The 22,575-nt window shown below is 42.9% G+C and overlaps 1 protein-coding gene across 3 annotated transcripts in view; it reads left to right on the top strand.

The window, feature by feature from the left end:
* Positions 1 to 22,575, top strand: part of LOC141172077 (cell adhesion molecule CEACAM5-like) — a 119,862-nt gene that overhangs the window by 3,088 nt on the left and 94,199 nt on the right. For all 3 annotated transcript variants that reach the window (XM_073655913.1, XM_073655914.1, XM_073655912.1), the window contains 6 exons: positions 1,266 to 1,547; positions 2,120 to 2,413; positions 4,642 to 4,881; positions 13,775 to 14,107; positions 20,236 to 20,355; positions 20,581 to 20,660. In XM_073655913.1, coding sequence (XP_073512014.1) covers positions 1,266 to 1,547; positions 2,120 to 2,413; positions 4,642 to 4,881; positions 13,775 to 14,107; positions 20,236 to 20,355; positions 20,581 to 20,660 — 1,349 coding nt within the window. The remainder of the gene's footprint in view (positions 1 to 1,265; positions 1,548 to 2,119; positions 2,414 to 4,641; positions 4,882 to 13,774; positions 14,108 to 20,235; positions 20,356 to 20,580; positions 20,661 to 22,575) is intronic.

Genomic DNA, 22,575 nt, shown 5'->3' with positions numbered 1-22,575 from the left:
TGGCCGGGAGTATGCATAACAAATACATACCCTCTGGTACCGGCTCAGAAACCGGCAAATCCCCGCAGCGCACAGTTCGTGCACAGGCGGGATTCATAAGTCTGCAGTCAAACAAAGTGACTTCACACTTAGCGATTTGGACCGGACAACCCCTTTAACCTTGATTGTTCACTTGTCTAGAGGTTGACATTCTATCTTGATCCTTGCTTTTTTCACATCTGCATTGGATTCTACATTGAGCACTTAATTAACAAAACGAATGCCTTACCAAATGGAGTCGTGTTCCTGAGCGAATATCCCTTTAGTCAAGATGATTGTTCAGCTACATATCAAATGTACATTTTGGGTCCTTTATTTGTATCATACAGCCACATAAACCTCACTTAGACATTTCCAAAGACTCCACCACCTTTGAAGCGTGTTCACATCATCATGTATAGCTTTTTCTAATCTATTATTTTCATGTGATCATTGTAATTGAAACATTTGCGCTGGTTTCTGTCCGTTTTGTTCCTGCTTCGGCCAATAGGCAGCACCATGCCTTTGTTGAGGGTGATGTGTGACAACATGGGTCCCTTATAATTCCTGGGGCGGCTAGATCAGGGAGCTATGGGAATAATTGTCTGGCTTTTTGATTATTCCTTTCTGAGAGCCTTGGGTGGGGCGACCTGCTATTTAAACCCCTGGGTCTCTGACTTCCACTGCCAGTTAACTGGTTTTGCTACCTGACTTGTGCGCTAGTCCTTGCTTCTGCTCGTTTTCGATTCCTCCTGATTTTCGACCATCCCCTTGTTTTATGATTCTGTTCTTGAAGTGACCTCTTGGCTTTGACCCCACTTCACAACCCTTCCTGCCTCAGATTCTTATCTCTGGACGGCAGTCCTTCTGTGGAAACAATCCAATGGTTAAAGGGTGAAGGCCAAGGTTCCTCTGGAATCTGCCAGATGGAGTGGCTTGTGCCAAGTCTATCCAAGGCAGCCCTTTTGAACCTGTGGCCTCTGACAGTCGTGACAGTAATCTATGAAATCACGATCCATTTAATGTTTTCTCTGCTAGCAGTAAATGCATTAATATTATAATTATTTCCCACTAATATGTTAAGTGTTTGGCAAAAAGGTACTTTACTATGTACATGGGGGACATCGATGGACCTACAGACAGGAGACTACACTCTGAGGACGTTCATGTATATTATAGTGTATTTATTATGTATATTAAGCTTTTACAATCCAACCTTTATGTTTCTTTGTGTTTTCTTATCTCAGTTCCGGTCTCTAATGTCGCGGTGACCAGTAATGTATCAGGACTTGTCTGGCCTGGATTAGATTCAGTGTCTCTACGATGTTCGGCTCTTGGTACAAATGTCAGCTACTCGTGGAGTCTACAAGGGGCACCGATATCTGGAGGAGGCCGATATACCCTCACCGATAATAACTCCACGCTCATTCTCAACCCTGTCTCCACTAATGATAATGGATCCTTCATATGTACAGCTAAAAACATAATAAACAGCCTGAACAGCAGCGACGTGAAGCTCAACCTGGCCTGTAAGTAACGCATCAAATCTGTGGGTAGTTATTTTTATCAATAATCTACTCAGAAGAAAGTTTAAAAATAAACGTTTTCATGTACCATTGTAAGAAACAATTAATAATTAATAGAGGGTCCTTTGTTTAGGACCCTCATCTGTTATAAAGATTATCTGTCTCTCTGGAGGACCTGTCACAGCCAACATTACCTAGATTTAAATTAGAATCATTCAGTTCTTTGTTTCCCCTGCGGGGGGCACCGAAGTGAAATTGAGCCGTTGTTGCTAAACCCTCTTACAGCTGATTGTTAGAGAACCAGCGATGAACCAGTGAAAAGATAGAAATGGCTAGAAGGAAACAGGGATTATATGTTTCTATTAATCCTAAACTAAATCTTTAAAGGGTCTGTGTTCATGAGATAACTCCTTTAACGTCCAAAAATTATTTCCTATTCTTCTATATATTTGGCAAAGCAAACTGAACTTAAAATTAAGTTTATAAGCAAAACCTAAGAAATGTAAAAAAAATAATAAATGGAAGAAAGTTTTTACTCATCATCCCCTCAAATACATCTTTGGTTTTGTTCACAGCTCCAGTCTCGGCAGTGACGTTGACCAGTAACACATCAGCGGTGCTCTGGGCAGGAGAGGACTCGGTGTCTCTCCATTGCTCAGCTCAGGGTTCGGCCATCACCTTCTCCTGGAGTCTGAATGGAAACCAAGTGTCTTCAAAGCCTCCATATTACATTACTCAGAGTGATTCTCCTCCAAGCTCCAATCTCACCATCAGCCCGGTCTCCAAGATCGACACCGGACCATTCACCTGTATGGCATCCAACAGAGCTAATAGTATAACCAGTAGGGCAGCCAACCTCAATATCAACTGTGAGTAAAATGTTACAACTGTATTCCATATTATCTATCTATCTCAATGGTGGCACAGTACGCTTAATGGTTACAATTCACATTGAGCCGTACAATATGCTTGATGGTTGCAGTCACTTTTGCTAGTAGAAGACACTTGAAGTTTGAAGTCTGCAGAACTTAATTCTTAAGATCATTTTTTGAGTGAAGATCCATATGATATTCCAGAAGTCTACGAAGAGTCTGAAGTTTTTGCTTGACCTACAGAGCTGCTACGGGTCTGTGGAAGGTTGCCACCTGCCATAATCTGCCCCATCTCGGTGTTTCTCCCTTGGACCTCACTGCGTATTCATGCCCAACTAGTCAACTACTTTTCACAAAATTTACTCAAGTCGCAACTAAACACAGCTGTGACCCACATTACCCAACTCTCAAAAGTTCAGTTCCAGGTCAAGAGATCACACAATCTCAGTCCAAATGTTTGTTAGTCCTTTCTTTGTCAGTTCTCTGGCCTTGCTCTTCAATACCATTCTGGCACATGGTTTCAGAATCTCAGGATTTTTTAACTTCAGGGACTCACTGCACAACTTCCACTCATGCTCACAGAAACTTGCTCCAGCTTTTAGCACACCGACTGATCCCTTGCTGGACAAGTTCAAGCCCACTTCACACTAGTTTAAAGAAGCACTCCTCCCATCAAAGATTTTATCCTCTTAATACATTTCAGTCATCATATAATATATCACTGTGTACTTACAATTGCTCATTTTGCCTTTCTACCCAATTAATTCTTCTCTTTTCCATTAAGTCTATGAAAAACTTACTAGCTGAATCCTTCTAAGCTCTATGTAGAAACAGGAAGTCTCTTTTCCCTGCATGAGTCATCATTAGAACTACAATTCTACTCACTGCAAAGTCCCATGCTGATTGGACAGTGACATGGTAGTTCAGGTTTTAAAGTACGGTGTTGTTAATTTATTTATTTGACAATTACCATACTAGCTGCAGAAAGTAACAGCTGATAACGAGGGAATGGAGTCACCTAAAACAATTGACCTTTAAATAGTAGATAGTATATGACGCGCCCCTGGGCCTGTGTCGCGCTGCGTTGCGCACGCGGGAGCTTACCCGGAGCCGGATCTGTTGAGGGTTGTAGTCTCGTGGCGGTGACCCGGTCCGTGCCCAGGGAGTCAAACTGGACGGCAGTAGATGTAGTACGACTACGCCACCCGTTGAATGCAGCTTATGGAGCTGCCGCTGCAGGACAGTCCGCTGAGGCCGGTGGATGGATGGTGCAGCGGGGATGGTATAACCCCCAACGGGAGGGGTATGGCCTCAGGGCAGCCGACGTGGATGATGGGGGTAGCAGGAACCACTCAGAGACGGTGCGGTGTAATTCAGGGTCTTTACTGGTAACAACGATAGACCCTCCCGGAGTACTTGCTAGCGAACGGGGCCTGGTCAGTCCTTGAGCAGATGGGATCTCCCCTGGCCAGGCGGAGTTGTAGGCCTCCCAAACTGACTGTACTCTTCTGGCTACCTTGCTAGAAGCGGATATAAGTAGCCCACGTCCCTGAGTGTACCGTGTGGTGCTCACCCGTATGGCCGGTGACTCGGGGCCTTCTAATGGCTTCCGCTCCACGATGGCGGTGCTGGTCCCACGCGTGTGACCATGCCTTCGGGCTTCTTGGCCAGAGGACCTGAAATCCCCTGCCTGACGGATTCTGCTGCTGGGTAGGAATTAGTCCCCACAGCCTCGGACTCCGGGTCCGGTAAGAAATCTTCTCAGTCAGGGCGAGCTCTGCAGCTGCCAGCCCCTGACTCGTAGTAGTATTGCTCCCACTGAGCTTCTGCTGTTTCTTCCTATGCTGCTTCTTGTCTCTACTCTCCTTGACTCCAGGCTCAGGCCCCTGGACAGGGCCTGCCTGTGGAGCAGAGCCCATAGAGCAGCTCTGCTCCCTGTCTTCTCCTCTCAGAACTCCCTACCCTGCCTCAGCCCCAGGTTTATATAGGGGAAGTCCTTCCCCTCTCAAGACTGGGCAGGAGGTGTGGCATGCACAGGATCCCTGACCAAAGGACCTCCCACCTGCTCTCAGACGTAATATCTCTATCACTGTGGCAACCAGACCCCTGGGGTGTCACATATATAATAAAACATGTAGAGAAGATCGATGAGTAGATTGACAGATATAAGATGGACAGATAGAAAGTTAACATTTATTTACTTCTGTCATTTTCTTACATCCCAGGGTCTCCCGATGGGAACATTGTTTGTGCTGCACAACCCATAAACCAGACAATACAGCTCGGCTGTTCCTGGCCCGAAGGAATACCGGCAGCCAATGTCACCATGATATTTAATAATCTGCAAGATACCAGCTCTAATGAAGTGCATGGAAATGTGAATCATTCCAGTGATATCTATGGGAGCAGTCTCACCTGTAACGGTAATCAACTGGGAAGAACCTCAAGCTGTGTCTTAGTATTTGGTGAGGAATCCATATTCTACATTTTTTTACTTTACTTTCTTCAAACAAACATGGCCTAACACACTTAAAGGGAATATGTCAACAGTTTTTTACTATGTAATTTGAGAGCAACATGGTGTAGGGGCTGAGACCCTGGTTTCAGTGATGTATCACTTAGTTCACTGGGTGCAGCAGTTGTGATACAATCACAGTTTTCTCTGCTGAAGATCTAGCAGAGCTCCAAATGCTGAGCTCTGTATAACTCTGCCCACAACATTGATTGGCTGCTTTCTGTGTACACCACTGCTGATCAGTGGCGGAGGGCGGGGACACACAAAGCAGTAGACTAGGAGGTACAAGACACCTTGTCCTGTAGTGATAATCTCTTGCTGATAAAACACTGATTTTATTAACACAGCCTATCAAGTGACACATCGCTGGAGTCAGGATCTCAGCCCCTACATCATATTGCTCTCAGATTACAAAGCAAAAACCAGCTGACAGATCTCCCTTTTAATGGTTGCAGTTTACACTTACAAGCACAGAAGTTTGGTGAAACTTTTATACTTGTTGGTTGCTATTCACTCCTGGTGATGCGGAGTACTTGAACGTTCGAGAAAATCACTTGAACTAAACAGGCAGTAACTTAGAGCAAGACAATGTTGGCTTCCCACAGAATTCAGAACATTATTGTTTTGACGCTGCTGTCCAAAATTTCACCCAGTAACAAAGATAACTCTCAGCTTTACTCAACTTGTGTCCTTTAAAAAGGAAGTGGGTTAGTCCTTCACCAGGTCATATTCTTAAAGGGAGTCTGTCACCCAAATTTACACTTCAGACTAACCACGTACCCTTGTAGGAGATGGATCAACAATAAAAATTAATTTATTTTTAAATGTTTCTTCATTATCCCCAAAAACAACTTTATTGTAATATACAGGTGCTCAGTGCAACCCTTGGTGTGGATAAATGCCTCGACGTATAGTTTCACCCACTTTTTCAGATTAGCGTCACTCCTTCTGTGTTGATGTTGATTGGCAGAGTTGGGTTGCTCAGAGCCAGCAAAGTCCCTGTGTAGAAGAGAGCTCACAAATCACTCCCTCCACACTTCCGGGGCCCACACTAACATGGAGACCTCAAAACATTTTTGACATTATGAAAATGGGCATCACTAGCATAACAGGCATTTCCAAGATCAGGAATATCAAACTCAAATACAGAGAGGAGCAAAATAAAAAACTTGGACAAAGTCGTGGGCCAACCTTGATATCTATTAACAGCCCTCCACACAGTATAATGGGCCCCACATAGTCTTCCATACAGAATAATGGGCCCCTAATTGTCCTCCATACAGAATAATGGGCCACACATAGTCCTCCATACAGAATAATGGCCCCATATAGTCCTCCATGCAGAATAATGGACCCCATATTGTCCTCCATAAAGTATGATGACCCCATATAGTCCTCCATACAGTATAATGGCCCCACATAGCCCTCCATACAATAATGTGCCCCCCACAGAATAATGGGCCCCACATAGTCCTCCATACAGAATAATGGGCCCCATGTTGTCCTCCATAAAGTATAATGAGTCCCACATAGTCCTCCATACAGAATAATGGCCCCACATAGTCCTCCATGCAGAATAATGGCCTCACATAGTCCTCCATACAGAATAATGGCCCCACATAGTCCTCCATACAGAATAATGGCCCCAAATAGTTCTCCATACAGTATAATGGCCCCACATAGTCCTGCATACAGTATAATGGGCCCCACATAGTCCTCCATACAGAATAATGGCCCCAAATGGTTCTCCATACAGTATAATGGCCCCAAATAGTTCTCCATACAGTATAATGGCCCCACATAGCCCTCCATACAGAATAATGGGCCCCAATAGTCATCCATACAGTATAATGGCCCCACATAGCCCTCCACACAGAAAAATGAGCCCCCATAGTCCTCCATACAGAATAATGGGCCCCACATAGTTCTCCATACAGAATAATGGGCCCCATATTGTCCTCCATAAAGTATGATGGCCCCATATAGTCCTCTATACATTATAATGGCCCCACATAGTCCTCCACACAGTATAATGACCCCACATAGTCTTCCATACAGTATAATGAGGGCGCGGTGCTGACATGTGTGTCTTAGATGGATGGTCACTTTGTCCAGTTTTCATTCTCAAATTCATCCAAGTCAATGAGAGAATCGCTAACATTCAAAGAAGTTCTCTTTATTTTTACCGGTACATAGGCATAAAATATTGACCCTTGCTGTATGGATGAATGGTCCAGTGTTCTTCTTGGAGAAGAAGCTAATAATGAGTTTGGATTTTGGAGGAGAATCACTCTGAGTAATGTAATATGGATCCGGGAACGATTGATTTCCAATCAGTCTCCAGTAGCAGGTGTTGGATGAACCCTGAGATGAGCAATAAACACCTCTCTATACACTTGACTGTCTCAAATAGTTTCTATTTTATAGATAGAATATAGAAAAGTAACGAGGATAGATAGATAGATAGATAGATCTAGAATTCAGAAGAACATCTTCCCGTAACCATCAACAAACGTTGAGTTTCCTGGTTGATACATACCGCATACCAAGCATTCTTTCTAACTGTGTAGGTATTATGCATCTTATTCTTGGTTTGTATAGGGTTATTATTTTCACTTAATACTTGTTTTTCTTCTTCTTCACCCTTAAAACGAACCTGTCAGTAACACTATCCCTGTATAAGCAAAGGTAATGTGGGATAGAGCAGTGCAAAACATTATGAAATATGCCTTTTGCAGTGTTGTGCGCTACATCATTGCACCAAAATTGAGCTTTAACTGATATGCAAATTAGGTTTGCAAGTGCACTGGTGGGTATATCGGCGCACTTGCAGTCCTTAGCTTCTTTTATGTTCTACCCCCATTTTTTGATTGACAGTGGAGAACAGAGATGACTTTATGCAGCAAGTAACACCTCTATCTCTGCTGTCAGTCAAGAAACAAAACATTGATGGTGTCGGCAGGGAGAAGCGAAGAAGAGCCGATGACTGCAAGTTAACTAATACACCCACCAGTGCACTTGCAGACCTAATTTGCATATCACCATAAGCTGAATTTCAGCGCAATGACATAGTGGATGATGACAGTTTAGTTATCTTTATAATGTGTTATTCTTCCTTAGCCTGTGCTACCTATGCTTCTGCTGAGGTAGTGTTACTGGCATGTTCCCTTTAATTGTTTTCTTTGTATATAAATGTATACAGTATATACATACAGTATAACAAAAGTTTGCTTTCTATATCCATTGTAGACACATAGAGAGTCCACCTACTTAATCCCATTCTGCTGTCATGTTGAGCAGAAGGAAATCAACCTAAGAAGTAAATTTTCCTTATTTTACTAGAAAAATTCCTTCCTAACTTTAAAGATGCCAATTAAAATCCATTCTTGGGATAACTAATAATCTCAAGTAATCTGAAAGTTATAATATTATCTGCAAAACAGACATCCTGGACCCATTTATAGAAATTAGCCATCACATCTTCCTGAGATAGAGAATTTCAGTCCACCCATTTCTGCTCTGCTACCGTAGGCCCTAATCTGTACAGAATATTATAGATATCATCTGACTAGTGATTGCGATAAAATTGTGTTATTATGTACAAGTTTGCCAATTTCCTGCATTCCATTTTTATCTAAGTTGCTTTAGCAGCAGCTACCTGACACTGATTACTACAGTTAAGATTAAAGTCCTTTTCTTTGTTAGCATTTTTCCATTCGATATGTAATGGTGACATGGATTTTCCCTTCCCAAGTGTATTACCTTACACTACATGAGTGTTAAGCTCACTTTCTATGTCTCTACAGATTAGTTTCATCTACAGAAATCTACAATGTGATTGATGAAAAGGGACAGGGTCCAATACTGATTTTTGTCATCTCTTGTTCATTTTAGCTATGGAGTAGAAAGTGATGCATTGTTAAATATTAATTATGGATATTCATTTTATTCTTAATTTTGAATTCTGTACCATATATTGCATAAGATTGCATCAGCCTTCGAGCTAGGGTTTCTAGATGACTTGCGCTATTTGTGTATTTTTAGTTCAGTGCCATATGCAGAAGAAAAGGTGCTATGGGGGGGCTATATAACCCCATGTTAGAGACAGGGGGGCGCTCTTGCCATTTCGCAGGACACTGGACGACACATGGTGTCATCCTGACACACGTGCTGGACACAGACAGACACAATGGAAGTGCATTGAGGTGAAGGGTGCATTGCTGGAAAAGGGAAAAAAAAAAAAAAACTCTTTAAATCTCTTAGTTTGCGAGTGTGAACGAGCTGCGTGTGTCCGGAGCGTAAGTGCGAACGAAAGTAAGTGTGTGACTTGTTTTTCAGTGAGTTTGTATTCAGGGAGTTTGGAAGGGAGGACTTTGGACTGAATTGCTGGCTGTATTTCATTCATTCTTTACTTTTCTTTTTACTTAACATACTGTGTATTGCAATCCCCATTAGGAAATGAGCTCCATTATTGATAATGCTATCCAGTGTACATCTTGCCACATGTATGTATTCCTTGAACAGTCGGTCGGGGTTGCTTACTGCTGCGCGAGATGTGTGCACGTTGTGCGTTTGGAAGCCCAGATACTGGATCTAAATGAGCAGCTGGCAACACTGAGATCCATTGACAACATGGAAAGCTCACTGGGGTAGATGTGGGTGAGGGTGGTAGTCGGGAGCTGCAGGACAGTGAGGTCGCTAGTTGGGTGACAGTTAGAAGGGGTGGTAGAGGGAAGAGTGCCAGGGAGGCTAGTCCTGATCTGGCACACCCCAATAAGTTTGCAAAGTTGGCAGATGAGGGGAGTGACGGTACAGGGGTAGCACTACTGCAGCAAGGCATGTCCCCTGAAAGCCGGAGGAGTGTCAGCTCCAGTAAAAAGGGAAATAGGAGAGTAGGGCAGGCCAGGCAGGTGCTGGTAGTGGGGGACTCAATTATTAGGGGAACAGATAGGGCAATCTGTCACAAAGACAGGGATTGTCGAACAGTGTGCTGCCTACCTGGCACTCGAGTCTGGCACATCGCTGATCGGGTTGACAGATTACTGGGAGGGGCTGGTGAGGACCCAGCGGTCATGGTGCACATTGGCACAAATGACAAAGTTAGAGGTAGGTGGAAGGTCCTTAAAGATGATTTCAGGGAATTAGGCTGCAAGCTGAAAGCAAGTACCTCCAAGGTGGTATTCTTTGAAATACTACCGGTACCACGTGCCACGCCAGAGAGGCAACGGGAGATTAGGGAGATAAATAAGTGGCTCAAGAACTGGTGTAGGAAGGAGGGATTTGGGTTCCTGGAGAACTGAGCCGACTTCTCAGTTGGCTACAGACTCTACGCTAGGGACCGGCTGCACCTTAATGGGGAGGGTGCAGCTATGCTGGGGGAGAAAATGGCTAGAAGGTGGGAGGAGTGTTTAAACTAGGGATTGGGGGGGAAGGTATTCATTTTATAGGTGGGGAAGATAGTGCAGATAGTGACCTGGGCACAAATAAAGAAATTGGGGGTGGGGTTAGAACAGTCAATAAAGTAAGAAGGAATAGAGGTACAGAGAGATACATAAAATGCAAGTACACTAATGCCAGAAGCCTCACCAACAAAATGGAGGAATTAGAATTAATTTTGTTGGAAAATAATTATGACATGGTAGGGACATCTGAGACGTGGCTGGACGAGAGCCATGACTGGGCAGTTAATTTACAGGGCTATAGTCTGTTCAGAAATGACCATACAAACAAGCGAGGGGGGGGGGGTGTTTATATGTAAAATCATCCTTAAAACCTGTCTTGCGGGAGGATATATGTGAATCTAATGAAAATGTAGAGTCCCTGTGGGCGGAGATAAGGGGAGGGGGAAAAAGTAATAAATTACTGATAGAGGTTTGTTATAAGTCTCCAAAAATAATGGAAGTAGCGGAGAATATCCTCATAAAGCAAATAGATGAAGCAGCGACTCAAGGAGAAGTCATTATTATGGGAGACTTCAACTACCCTGAAATACATTGGGGGACAGAAACATGTAGTTCAAGCAAAGGAAATAGGTTTTTGACTACTATGAGAGACAATTACCTTTCACAACTGGTTCAGGACCCAACAAGAAGGGGGGCACTGCTAGACCTAATATTAACCAATAGGCCAGACCGCATATCAAATATACGAGTTGGGGGTCACTTGGGTAATAGTGATCACAAAATAATACGCTTTCATGTAACCTTTAATAAGATGTGTAGTAGAGGGGTTACAAGGACACTAAACTTCAGGAAGGCAAATTTCCAACAGTTAAGAGATGATCTTAGTGCAATAAACTGGGACGATATCCTGAGAGATAAAACTACACAAAGCAAATGGGAGATATTTATTAACATCCTGAATAGGACCTGTGTACAATATATACCCTATGGGAATAAACATGCTAGAAATAGGAGGAAACCACTATGGCTAAATAGAGCTGTAAGGGGTGCAATAAGTGACAAAAAGAAAGCATTTAGAGAACTAAAGCAAGTAGGTAGTGATGAGGCATTAAATAAATATAGAAAATTAGATAAATTATGTAAAAAACAAATCAAGGCAGCAAAGATTGAGACAGAGAGACTCATTGCCAGAGAAAGTAAAAATAATCCCAAAATATTGTTTAACTACATAAATAGTAAAAAACTAAAACATGATAGTGTTGGCCCCCTTAAAAATAGTCTGGGTGAAATGGTGGATGAGGATGAGGAAAAAGCCAATATGCTAAATGATTTTTTTTCAACCGTATTTACACAAGAAAATCGCATGACAGAAAACATGATTAGTGATAACAAAAATTCTCCAGTAAATGTCACATACTTAACCCAGTAGGAAGTACGGCGGCGTCTAAAAATCACTAAAGTTTACAAATCCCCGGGCCCGGATGGGATACACCCGCGAGTACTGCAGGAATTAAGTAATGTCATAGATAGACCATTATTTTTAATCTTTAAAGATTCCATAATAACAGGGTCTGTACCACAGGACTGGCGTATAGCAAATGTGGTGCCAATATTCAAAAAGGGGACAAAAACTGAACTTGGAAATTATAGGCCGGTAAGCTTAACCTCTACTGTGGGTAAAATCCTGGAGGGTTTCCTAAGAGATGCTATGATAGAGTATCTGAAGAAGAATAACCTCATGACCCAATATCAACATGGGTTTACGAGGGACCATTCCTGTCAAACTAATCTGATCAGTTTTTATGAGGAGGCAAGTTCTGGACTGGACCAAGGAAATGCAGTGTATGTTGTGTATATGGACTTTTCAAAAGCTTTTGATACGGTTCCACACAAATGGTTGATACATAAAATGAGAACAATGGGGATAGGGGAAAATATATGTATGTTGGTTAAGAATTGGCTCAGTGATAGGAAACAAAGGGTGGTTATTAATGGAAAACACTCAAACTGGGTCTCAGTTAACAGTGGGGTACCACAGGGGTCAGTATTGGGCCCCCTTCTTTTTAACATATTTATTAATGACCTTGTAGGGGGCATAGAGAGTAATATTTCAATATTTGCAGATGACACCACTAAACTCTGCAGGGTAATCAATACAGAGGAGGACAATTTTATATTACAGGAGGATCTATGTAAACTAGAAGCTTGGGCTGATAAATGGCAAATGAGCTTTAATGGGGATAAATGTAAGGTAATGCACTTGGGCAGAGGAAATAAAATGTATAATTATATGCTTAATTGTAAAACACTGGGCAAAACTGTAACTGAAAAAGACCTGGGTGTATTGGTGGATGACAAGCTCACGTTTAGTGGCCAGTGTCAGGCTGCTGCTGCAAAGGAAAATAAAATAATGGGATGCATTAAAAGCGGCATAGATGCTCATGAGGAGAACATAATTTTACCTCTATACAAGTCATTAGTGCGACCACACTTAGAATACTGTGTACAGTTCTGGTCTCCGGTGTATAAGAAAGACATAGCTGAACTAGAGCGGGTGCAGGGAAGAGCGACCAAGGTTATTAGAGGACTGGGGGGTCTGCAATACCAAGACAGGTTATTACACTTGGGGTTATTTACTGTGGAAAAAAGAAGGCTTAGGGGTGATCTTATTACTATGTACAAGTATAGGAGGGGACAGTACAAAGACCTTTCTACTGATCTTTTTACTCTGAGGCCTGAGACGGGAACAAGGGGGCATCTTCTATGTCTGGAGGAAAGAAGGTTTAATCATAATCACAGATGGGGATTCTTTACTGTAAGAGCAGTGAGACTATGGAGCTCTCTGCCGCATGATGTTGTAATGAGTGATTCACTGTTAAAATTTAAGAAGGGCATGGATGCCTTTCTTGAAAAGTATAATATTACAGGTTATAAATACTAGATTCCTTGATAGGGCGTTGATCCAGGGAACTAGTCTGATTGTCGTATGGAGTCGGGAAGGAATTTTTTTCCCCAATGTGGAGCTTAGTGTTTGCCACATGTTTTTTTTTTGCCTTCCTCTGGATCAACAAGTTAGGCTATGGGTTGAACTAGATGGACTTAGTCTTCCTTCAACCTTAAAAACTATGTTACTATGTTACAATCTACCATCCAGGATCCCAGGAAAAGATGGGTGAATCTCAACTATTAAGCTAATTATGGACAAATAGACAATCACTTTGTAACTATTTAACTATTTTATGTAACTACTGCAATTATTCTTTTTAATGGACAATCCAAGAATAAATCGATACATTTTTTGTAAGAATATCGTGTTATATATAGTCTTTGATCAATTGCATCTGATAAGAAGTCCTTGATAGAAAAATATACGCAAATAAGTATTTTTTTACATGCATTGGAAACTAATTATTCTATATTTTCTTCTACTTCTTCCATCAGAGACTCCTACGTCTCCTAACTATAAAAATTATACAGTTACTCCGGCTCTAGTCGGAGGTGCAGTCAACCTAACAGTGAATCTACAAGCTGGAGTCCAGTCGCGGGCCACTGCCTCATCAATTCAGGTCCTTCCGGCTACCTTCTCCTGGTTCCGGGGCAATAGTTCTAGTTCTATTCAGACTGGCAGTAAATTCAAGGTGGACTCCACGCCCTATATATCCATTCTCAACATCGATAAGTTGTCCGCGGCCGAATCTGGAGAATATAAATGTGTCGCCGAAAATTTTATTGGAAACACAACCTTCCTTTTTAATGTTAAAGTGTCCCAAAGCGGTAAGTTAAGTACAATAAATTAATTAATCGTCTCAGTCAATCATGAGTCATAATTAGTGTTGAGCATTCCGATACTGAAATATCGGGTATCGACCGATATTCGCTGTATCGGAGTTCCGATACTGAGTTCCGATACTTTTACAATATCGAATACCGGAATTGGAAGTTCACATAATGCCTGCGCTCTGCAGTGTCTCTGAAGGATGACAAGCTAGATGGCAGCGCTCAGCTGCGATCCAGCCTGTCATCAGAATGCCATCCCAGCGTGGGAGAATTCTCCTGCTCAAGCGCTGACATTACATTATCTCCCTTACATTACAATTAAATGAAATAGCAGGAATTAATATTTTTTAAGACGTTAATGCCACAGCCATGGTGGTTGTGGCATTACAGTGGTTGCCCAAATCGATGGGAACAGTGCTCACAGTGAAACATGAAAAGCCGGCAATTCAGCAGCGGCATATACCGGTACCCGACAATTTAGAACAGAAAGAATAGAGCTTCACACATAGATTAGATAGATAGAAACATGTCAGTCACATATATAAGAAGTACAGGGACAGTGTTGCTTACTGTACTTGTCATTTAGTGTTAAAGGATTTATTTAAAAAAATATTAGTGTTTTCATGCACCGTCTCTTTAAAAAAGCCGGCCGGCATTTCAGCAGCGGTACCCGACAATTTAGAACAGAAAGATAGAGCATCACACATAGATTAGATAGATAGAAACATGTCAGTCACATATATAAGAAGTACAGTGACAGTGTTGGTTACTGTACTTGTCATTTAGTGTTAAAATAAAGGATTTATTAAAAAAAAAAATTGGCGTGAGGTTCCCCGTAATTTTAGTCTCTAGCGGAGGTTAAGCAGACAGCTGGGGCAGATGTTTGAAGCCTGGGAAGGGGGTAATACCCACGGAGCTTCCCAGGCTACTAATATCAGCCCCCAGCTGAATACCTAGCCTTTACTAGCTATTAAAATGGGGGACCCCCCAAAAAAATGACGTGGGGTCCCCCCTATTTTAATAGCTAGCAAAGGCTAGGCAGACAGCTGGGGGCTGATATTAATAGCCCAGGAAGGGTGCCATGAATATTGGCCCCCTCCCAGGCTAGAAACACCAGCCGTCAGCCGCCCCAGAAATGGCGCATCCATAGGATGCGCCAATTCTGGCACATAGCCTCGCTCTTCCCACTGCCCTGTTGCGGTGGCAGTGGGGTAATAGGGCTGGGGTTGATGTCAGCTTATAATGCCAGCTGACATCAAGCCCAGGTTAGTAATGGAGAGGCGTCTATAAGACACCCCCATTACTAACCCCATAGGCAAAGTTAAAAAAAAACACAAACACCCAGAATAAAATCCTTTAATTGAAATAAACACACAATTCTTTATTGTTCTAAATTAAACCATACTTACCATCACGCCCATTCCAGCTGAAGCCAACGATCTACTGCAATAAAAGTAAAATAATAAACCAACATCATCCTTACCTCTCCATGGTTCCCACGACGGCTCCAGCTCTGCTACATTCAAATGACAGGCTGGACCGCAGCAGAAAGCTGCCATCCAGCCTGTCATCCCGCAGACACTGAGAAGCGCAGGCATGCTTGCGCTCCTCAGTGTCTGGCTGTGACGGCATCCAGATGAGCCGACAATGAACTCAGTTCACCTCATGCACGTCACTGACAGCGTGGGAGAATTCTCCTGCGCATGCGGTGAGCGTGAGAGAATTCTCCTGCTGAAGCACTGAGCGCAGGAGAATTTTCCCACGCTGTCAGTGACGTGCATGAGGTGAGCTGAGTTAATTGTCGGCTCATCTGGATGCCGTCACAGCCTGACACTGAGGAGCGCAAGCAAGCCTGCGCTTCTCAGTGTCTGCGGGATGACAGGCTGGATGGCAGCTTTCTGCTGCGGTCCAGCCTGTCATCTCGATGTAGCAGAGCTGGAGCTGTCCTGGGAACCATCAAAAGGTAAGGATGATGTTGCTTTATTATTTTTCTTTTATTGCAGGAGATCGTTGGCTTCAGCTGGAATGGGCATGATGGTAAGTATGGTTTAATTTAGAACAATAAAGAATTGTGTGTTTATTTCAATTAAAGGACTTTATTCTGGGTGTTATGTTTTTTAAATACTTTACTAGAAATTCATGGCGGTCATGTCTAATATTGGCGTGACCCCATGAATTTCGGGCTTAGGGCCAGCTGATAATGCCAAACTGGCCCTAACCCCTTTATTACCCAGTGAGCCACCGCACCAGGGCCCTGGATGAGTTGGGTACAGCGTCAGAAGATGGCGGTTCTATGAACGCGCCATTTTCCGGGGTGGCTGCGGACTGCAATTTGCAGCGGGGGGGCCCAGAAAGCTTGGGCCTCCCTGCGCTGCGGATTCCAGCCCCCAGCTGCCTAGTTGTACCTGGCTGGACACAAAAATAGGGCGAAGCCCCACGTATTTTTTTTTTAATTATTTCATGAAATTCATGAAATAAAGAAAAAAAGGGCTTCCCTATATTGTTGTGTCCAACCAGGTACAAATAGGCAGCTGGAGGTTGGGGGCAGCCCGTTCCTGCCTGCTGTACCTGGCTGGACACAAATATAGTGTGAAGCCCCACTTCAATTTTTTTAAATTATTTCAGGAAATTCATGAAATAATTAAAAAAAAATTGACGTGGGGCTTCGCACTATATTTGTGTCCAGTCAGGTACAGCAGGCAGGAACGGGCTGCCCCCAACCACCAGCTGCCTATTTGTACCTGGCCGGACACAACAATATAGGGAAGCCCTTTTTTTCTTTATTATTTCATGAATTTCATGAAATAATTTAAAAAAAAATACGTGGGGCTTCGCCCTGTTTTTGTGTCCAGCCAGTTACAACTAGACAGCTGGGGGCTGGAATCTGCAGCGCAGGGAGGCCCAAGCTTTCTGGGCCCCCCACTGCTGCAAATTGCAGTCCGCAGCCACCCCGGAAAATGGCGCGTTCATAGAAGCGCCATCTTCTGGCGCTGTACCCAACTCATCCAGGGCCCTGGTGCGGTGGCTCACTGGGTAATAAAGGGGTTAGGGCCAGCTTGGCATTATCAGCTGGCCCTAAGCCCGAAATTCATGGGGTCACGCCAATATTAGATATGACCACCATGAATTTCTAGTAAAGTATTTAAAAAAAACACAACACCCAGAATAAAGTCCTTTAATTTAAATAAACACACAATTCTTTATTGTTCTAAATTAAACCATACTTACCATCATGCCCATTCCAGCTGAAGCCAACGATCTCCTGCAATAAAAGAAAAATAATAAAGCAACATCATCCTTACCTTTCGATGGTTCCCAGGACAGCTCCAGCTCTGCTACATCGAGATGACAGGCTGGACCGCAGCAGAAAGCTGCCATCCAGCCTGTCATCCCGCAGGCACTGAGAAGCGCAGGCATGCTTGCGCTCCTCAGTATCAGGCTGTGACGGCATAAAGATGAGCCGAGGTCATGTCCAATGAACTCAGCTCACCTCATGCACGTCACTGACAGCGTGGGAAAATTCTCCTGCGCTCAGCGCTTCAGCAGGAGAATTCTCTCACGCTCACCGCATGCGCAGGAGAATTCTCCCACGCTGTCAGTGACGTGCATGAGGTGAGCTGAGTTCATTGTCGGCTCATCTGGATGCCGTCACAGCCAGACACTGAGGAGCGCAAGCATGCCTGCGCTTCTCAGTGTCTGCGGGATGACAGGCTGGATGGCAGCTTTCTGCTGCGGTCCAGCCTGTCATCTCGGTGTAGCAGAGCTAGAGCCGTCCTGGGAACCATCGAAAGGTAAGGATGATGTTGCTTTATTATTTTTCTTTTATTGCAGTAGATCGTTGGCTTCAGCTGGAATGGGCGTGATGGTAAGTATGGTTTAATTTAGAACAATAAAGAATTGTGTGTTTATTTCAATTAAAGGACTTTACTCTGGGTGTTTGTGTTTTTTTTAACTTTGCCTATGGGGTTAGTAATGGGGGTGTCTTATAGACGCCTCTCCATTACTAACCTGGGCTTGATGTCAGCTGGCATTATAAGCTGACATCAACCCCAGCCCTATTACCCCACTGCCACCACTATAGGGCAGTGGGAAGAGCGAGGCTAAGTGCCAGAATTGGCACATCCTATGGATGCGCCATTTCTGGGGCGGCTGACGGCTGGTGTTTCTAGCCTGGGAGGGGGCCAATATTCATGGCACCCTTCCTGGGCTATTAATATCAGCCCCCAGCTGTCTGCCTAGCCTTTGCTAGCTATTAAAATAGGGGGGACCCCACGTCATTTTTTGGGGGGGGTCCCCCATTTTAATAGCTAGTAAAGGCTATGTATTCAGCTGGGGGCTGATATTAGTAGCCTGGGAAGCTCCATGGGTATTACCCCCTTCCCAGGCTTCAAACATCTGCCCCAGCTGTCTGCTTAACCTCCGCTAGAGACTAAAATTACGGGGAACCCCACGCCAATTTTTTTTTTAATAAATCCTTTATTTTAACACTAAATGACAAGTACAGTAACCAACACTGTCACTGTACTTCTTATATATGTGACTGACATGTTTCTATCTATCTAATCTATGTGTGATGCTCTATTCCTTCTATTCTAAATTGTCGGGTACCGCTGCTGAATTGCCGGCCGGCTTTTTTAAAGAGACGGTGCATGAAAACATTATTATTTTTTTAAATAAATCCTTCACACTAAATGACAAGTACAGTAAGCAACACTGTCACTGTACTTCATATATATGTGACTGACATGTTTCTATCTATCTAATCTATGTGTGAAGCTTTATCCTTTTTGTTCTAAATTGTCGGGTACCGGTGTATGCCGCTGCTGAATTGCCGGCTTTTCATGTTTCACTGTGAGCACTGTTCCCATTGATTTGGGCAACCACCTCCCCCAATACATTCTACATTATTGTTAGTTGTTTTCCTTCATGTAGAATTAACCTACAAGGAAAGAAAGGGTTTATTTTCATTCCGATATTTGTGTCCCATTGACTTGCATTTCCTGATATCGGAAGGTATCGCTCAACACTAGTCATAATCAATCTGTTTTAGTCTGTTGGGATTTTCAGCATCGAGTGTTTAGTTTTCCTACAGTGCCTCCGCAGGGGAAATTAAGTACTACACAGTCTACGCAAAAAATTGCTGGGTGCAGACTATAGCTATTAGTTGTAGATCCTGAAAAGCGAACACCCTGTATTAATTTATAATTCCCTAATAGGACATTTTAATCAGGTTTCTATACCAAGTTTTTATTATAGTAGGTAATAAAATCCAGATCCATATTTTTATGAACTCTGTCCACTATATTTCCAGATCTCATTATATTGTTCCCATTTCTGGGGGATTTTATGACTGGTGATGTCACACAAGGTGTGGGAAAGAGTGCAACACAAAGGGAAGAGGGAAAGGAAACCCAGACTCTAGGGAAGTGGAGACCTCCTGGCTGATAGAATATCACCCTGTCTCCCCTAACGTCCCTATATTGGTTCTTCACCAATCGTTGCACGCGTTCCTCGCCCTGTCTTTCCCTGGCGTTGACTAAGGCTAGGGAAGGGAGGAGATGATCACTAGTCGATTCCCACTGAACACTAAAGACAATAAGGGAGGACAAACAGGGGGAAATAGCTTAGCTTTAGATGACTTCAGACAAATGCGCACACATCCTCAGGCATCAGAGAGGAAGAAGTACTGCTCTTGCTAAAGCCTTCACAAGGGGTAATGAATATCGCCGACACCTCCCTCTGGAACACAGCAGGTATTTATACACCCAGGCAGGGTGTTAATTAGCCAGAGAAAGGTAGCATCTGGGTCCTAGAGAGATAGCTTCTAAGAAGGTGTCTGCAATGCCAAGCGTAGAGCTCTCCTGCAACCCACCACAGGGTGACTGTCTGTCACTTCTGACACAATCGTGACAGGTGATGCAGCAGTATCTTCTGTTTTATGCCCAGTTTCTAGATGACCCAATATGCAAAGTCCACAATGGAATATACTCTAGTCCTCCACTGTACTATCATCATCATGCAGCTGTGATAATGGTTAATTAGTGGAAAATAGTTTTTGAAATTGTTTTTTATTAAACTTTATTGTAAAAACACCCATGGTTGATTTTTTTTGTTTTCTTTTCTAGGTGGTTCCAGTAGTGGACTGGATGGTGGAGCAATCGCTGGTATCATTATAGGAGTACTCGCTGGTGTGGCAATAATAGGAGTCATTGCATTCTTCATATTTAAGAAGCGTATACACCGACGTGCGTATTGATTACTTTTTTCTTAAATTGTTATTGTAAAGCTGGATCATTGCTTTTTTCAACTAAAAATAAAAGGATTATTGATTGACCTTTCTTTTTCAGGAATAATTTTAAAGTATTAATTTCTCGTAGATGCACATTAACCTGAAAATTGCAGTTTATGTAAATGCTGGCTGTCGTACATTTTTATTTTAATTATTTTATTTTATTTAATCATTTAAACAGGTAAATCCCCCGAATCTGTGTATGAAAATCCGGATTCTCGATCAGAAAACATGTATGAAAGGAATCTTCCAGGAACAGCGGTAAGATTTTACCAAATTGGGGCATATTTATAAAGGCTCAGACACACTGGGGCATAACATAGATGAGTGCAATCCGATAAAAAATCAGATTGCACTCGGAACAATGTTATTTATTGAGTCAGTACAGATCTGAGTATTTTTTTTCTCAGCTGTATTTGGCATGAGAAAAAAAAATTGCAGCATGCTGTAATTTCGCTCAGAAATCTGATGGGTAGTATAAACATAAATTGGACAGATTTATCAAATAGCATGAACCAGTTTGATAATTTATAGCAATTTAAAGAAGCACTCCTATCAAAGTTTTTATCTTCTTAATATATTGCAGTCATCATATTATATAGCACTGTGTACTTACAATTGCTCATTTTGCCTTTCTACCCAGTTAATTCTTCTCTGCTGTATGTAGAAACAGAAGGTCTCTTTTCCCGTTATAAATTATTCGCCTCTTCAACATCTCACCCAACTGCTCCCTCCTTTCCCCTACTGGAACTTTTGCAGTGAGTCATGACTTGTGCAGAAAAAATTGACCTCCTGTTTCTACATTGAGCTTAGAAGGATTCAGCTAGTCAGTTATTAATCACGGGATGTCATAGACCTAATGGAAAAGAGAAGAATTAACTGGGTAGAAAGGCAAAATGAGCAATTGTAAGCACACAGTGCTGTATAATATGATGATTGCAATATATTAGGCGGATAAAGATTTTGATGGGAAGAGGGCTTCTTTAAGACCGCCTAGGATTACACCGTTTTGATAAATTAGTAAAAAAAAGGTGTCAGAGAGCGTGACCAACTTGTTACATAGTTGATTATTTCAGGTAAAGTTATGGTCAATCACAACTTTCCCATCAGTGATTTCCAAAGACAGATCCACCGCAGAAACCTTCAATCCGACAGCTGCCCGCTACCTCTACAGGAGCTTTTCTGACATCCCATTCTCAATCCATAGGCATTAATAGGGAATTTGCTTTCCTTTAAAACAGCTTCCAATCTTCTGGGAAAGATTTGGGAACTTGTGGTCAGTGGGATTTTACATTTTCAGCATTTTTTTGCAAATTCGACAAAATCACAGCCAGTGGCGACTAACATTTTTCTGAATTGTGGAGGATCAGGAAGACATTTTGAAAAAAAAAATTATCCCCATCTCACCGTTCAGCTGTCACGCCATCTCCACAGCCCATTGTCCAGTCCTCCTCACAATTTCTTTTGTGCTTCTTCCATCGTAAACCTTCTCTTCTGCTTCTATGCTTAATGCCATGACTTCTGGCTTCACTAAGTACAGCGCCATCAATATGTTATAGTACTCGTTGTGTCGACTGGGTTGATGAGGCAGGAGAGAATGTCCATGAAGGAGGAAGGGAAAAAGAAGAGGTGCAGAGGATTGGACAGCGGGCTTTTGTGATAGCCGGACAGGAAAGCAGTGAAGTGTGTGTGACATGCAGAAGTAGTGCTGTTGCTTCCAAAGCATCCAGCTACTGTTAGAAGTAACACAAGCACAGGAGACAGGGAGTGTTGTGCTCCAGAAGCATCCAGCAACTAGAGGAGTTAACACAGTCACATGAGACAGGGAGTGTTTTAGCAGAGCCCCAGGGGGATTGTGGGGAAGTTGCTTACTGTCTAGCTGAAGCCGAAGATAAAGGTGGCGTATGATCTGCATCTCACAGAAGGCAGGGGAACAGAATTCAGGTCAGGACGGAAGCTAAACACAGGTCAGATAGACTCCCTGAGCTAACCGTGTGGAGTATTATCAGGCAGAAAGATAAGGACTGGAGGGAATCCTGATCCCTATCATCTCCCTCGTCAACCCTCCCCCCCTCCAACTCCATGCAGGATAAAGAATGCTGTGTACTATGGAGCCCTTGTGAAGGAAAAGCCTGTGGTTGTGTATGCATTAAAACTGTGCTGTACTGTGAGGAGA

This window comes from Phyllobates terribilis, unplaced genomic scaffold (genome assembly GCF_046119375.1).
Source record: "Phyllobates terribilis strain yellow unplaced genomic scaffold, ASM4611937v1 Scaffold_12__6_contigs__length_324123572, whole genome shotgun sequence".
Lineage (NCBI taxonomy): Eukaryota > Metazoa > Chordata > Amphibia > Anura > Dendrobatidae > Phyllobates > Phyllobates terribilis.
This window is presented reverse-complemented; position numbering and strand designations above follow the sequence as displayed.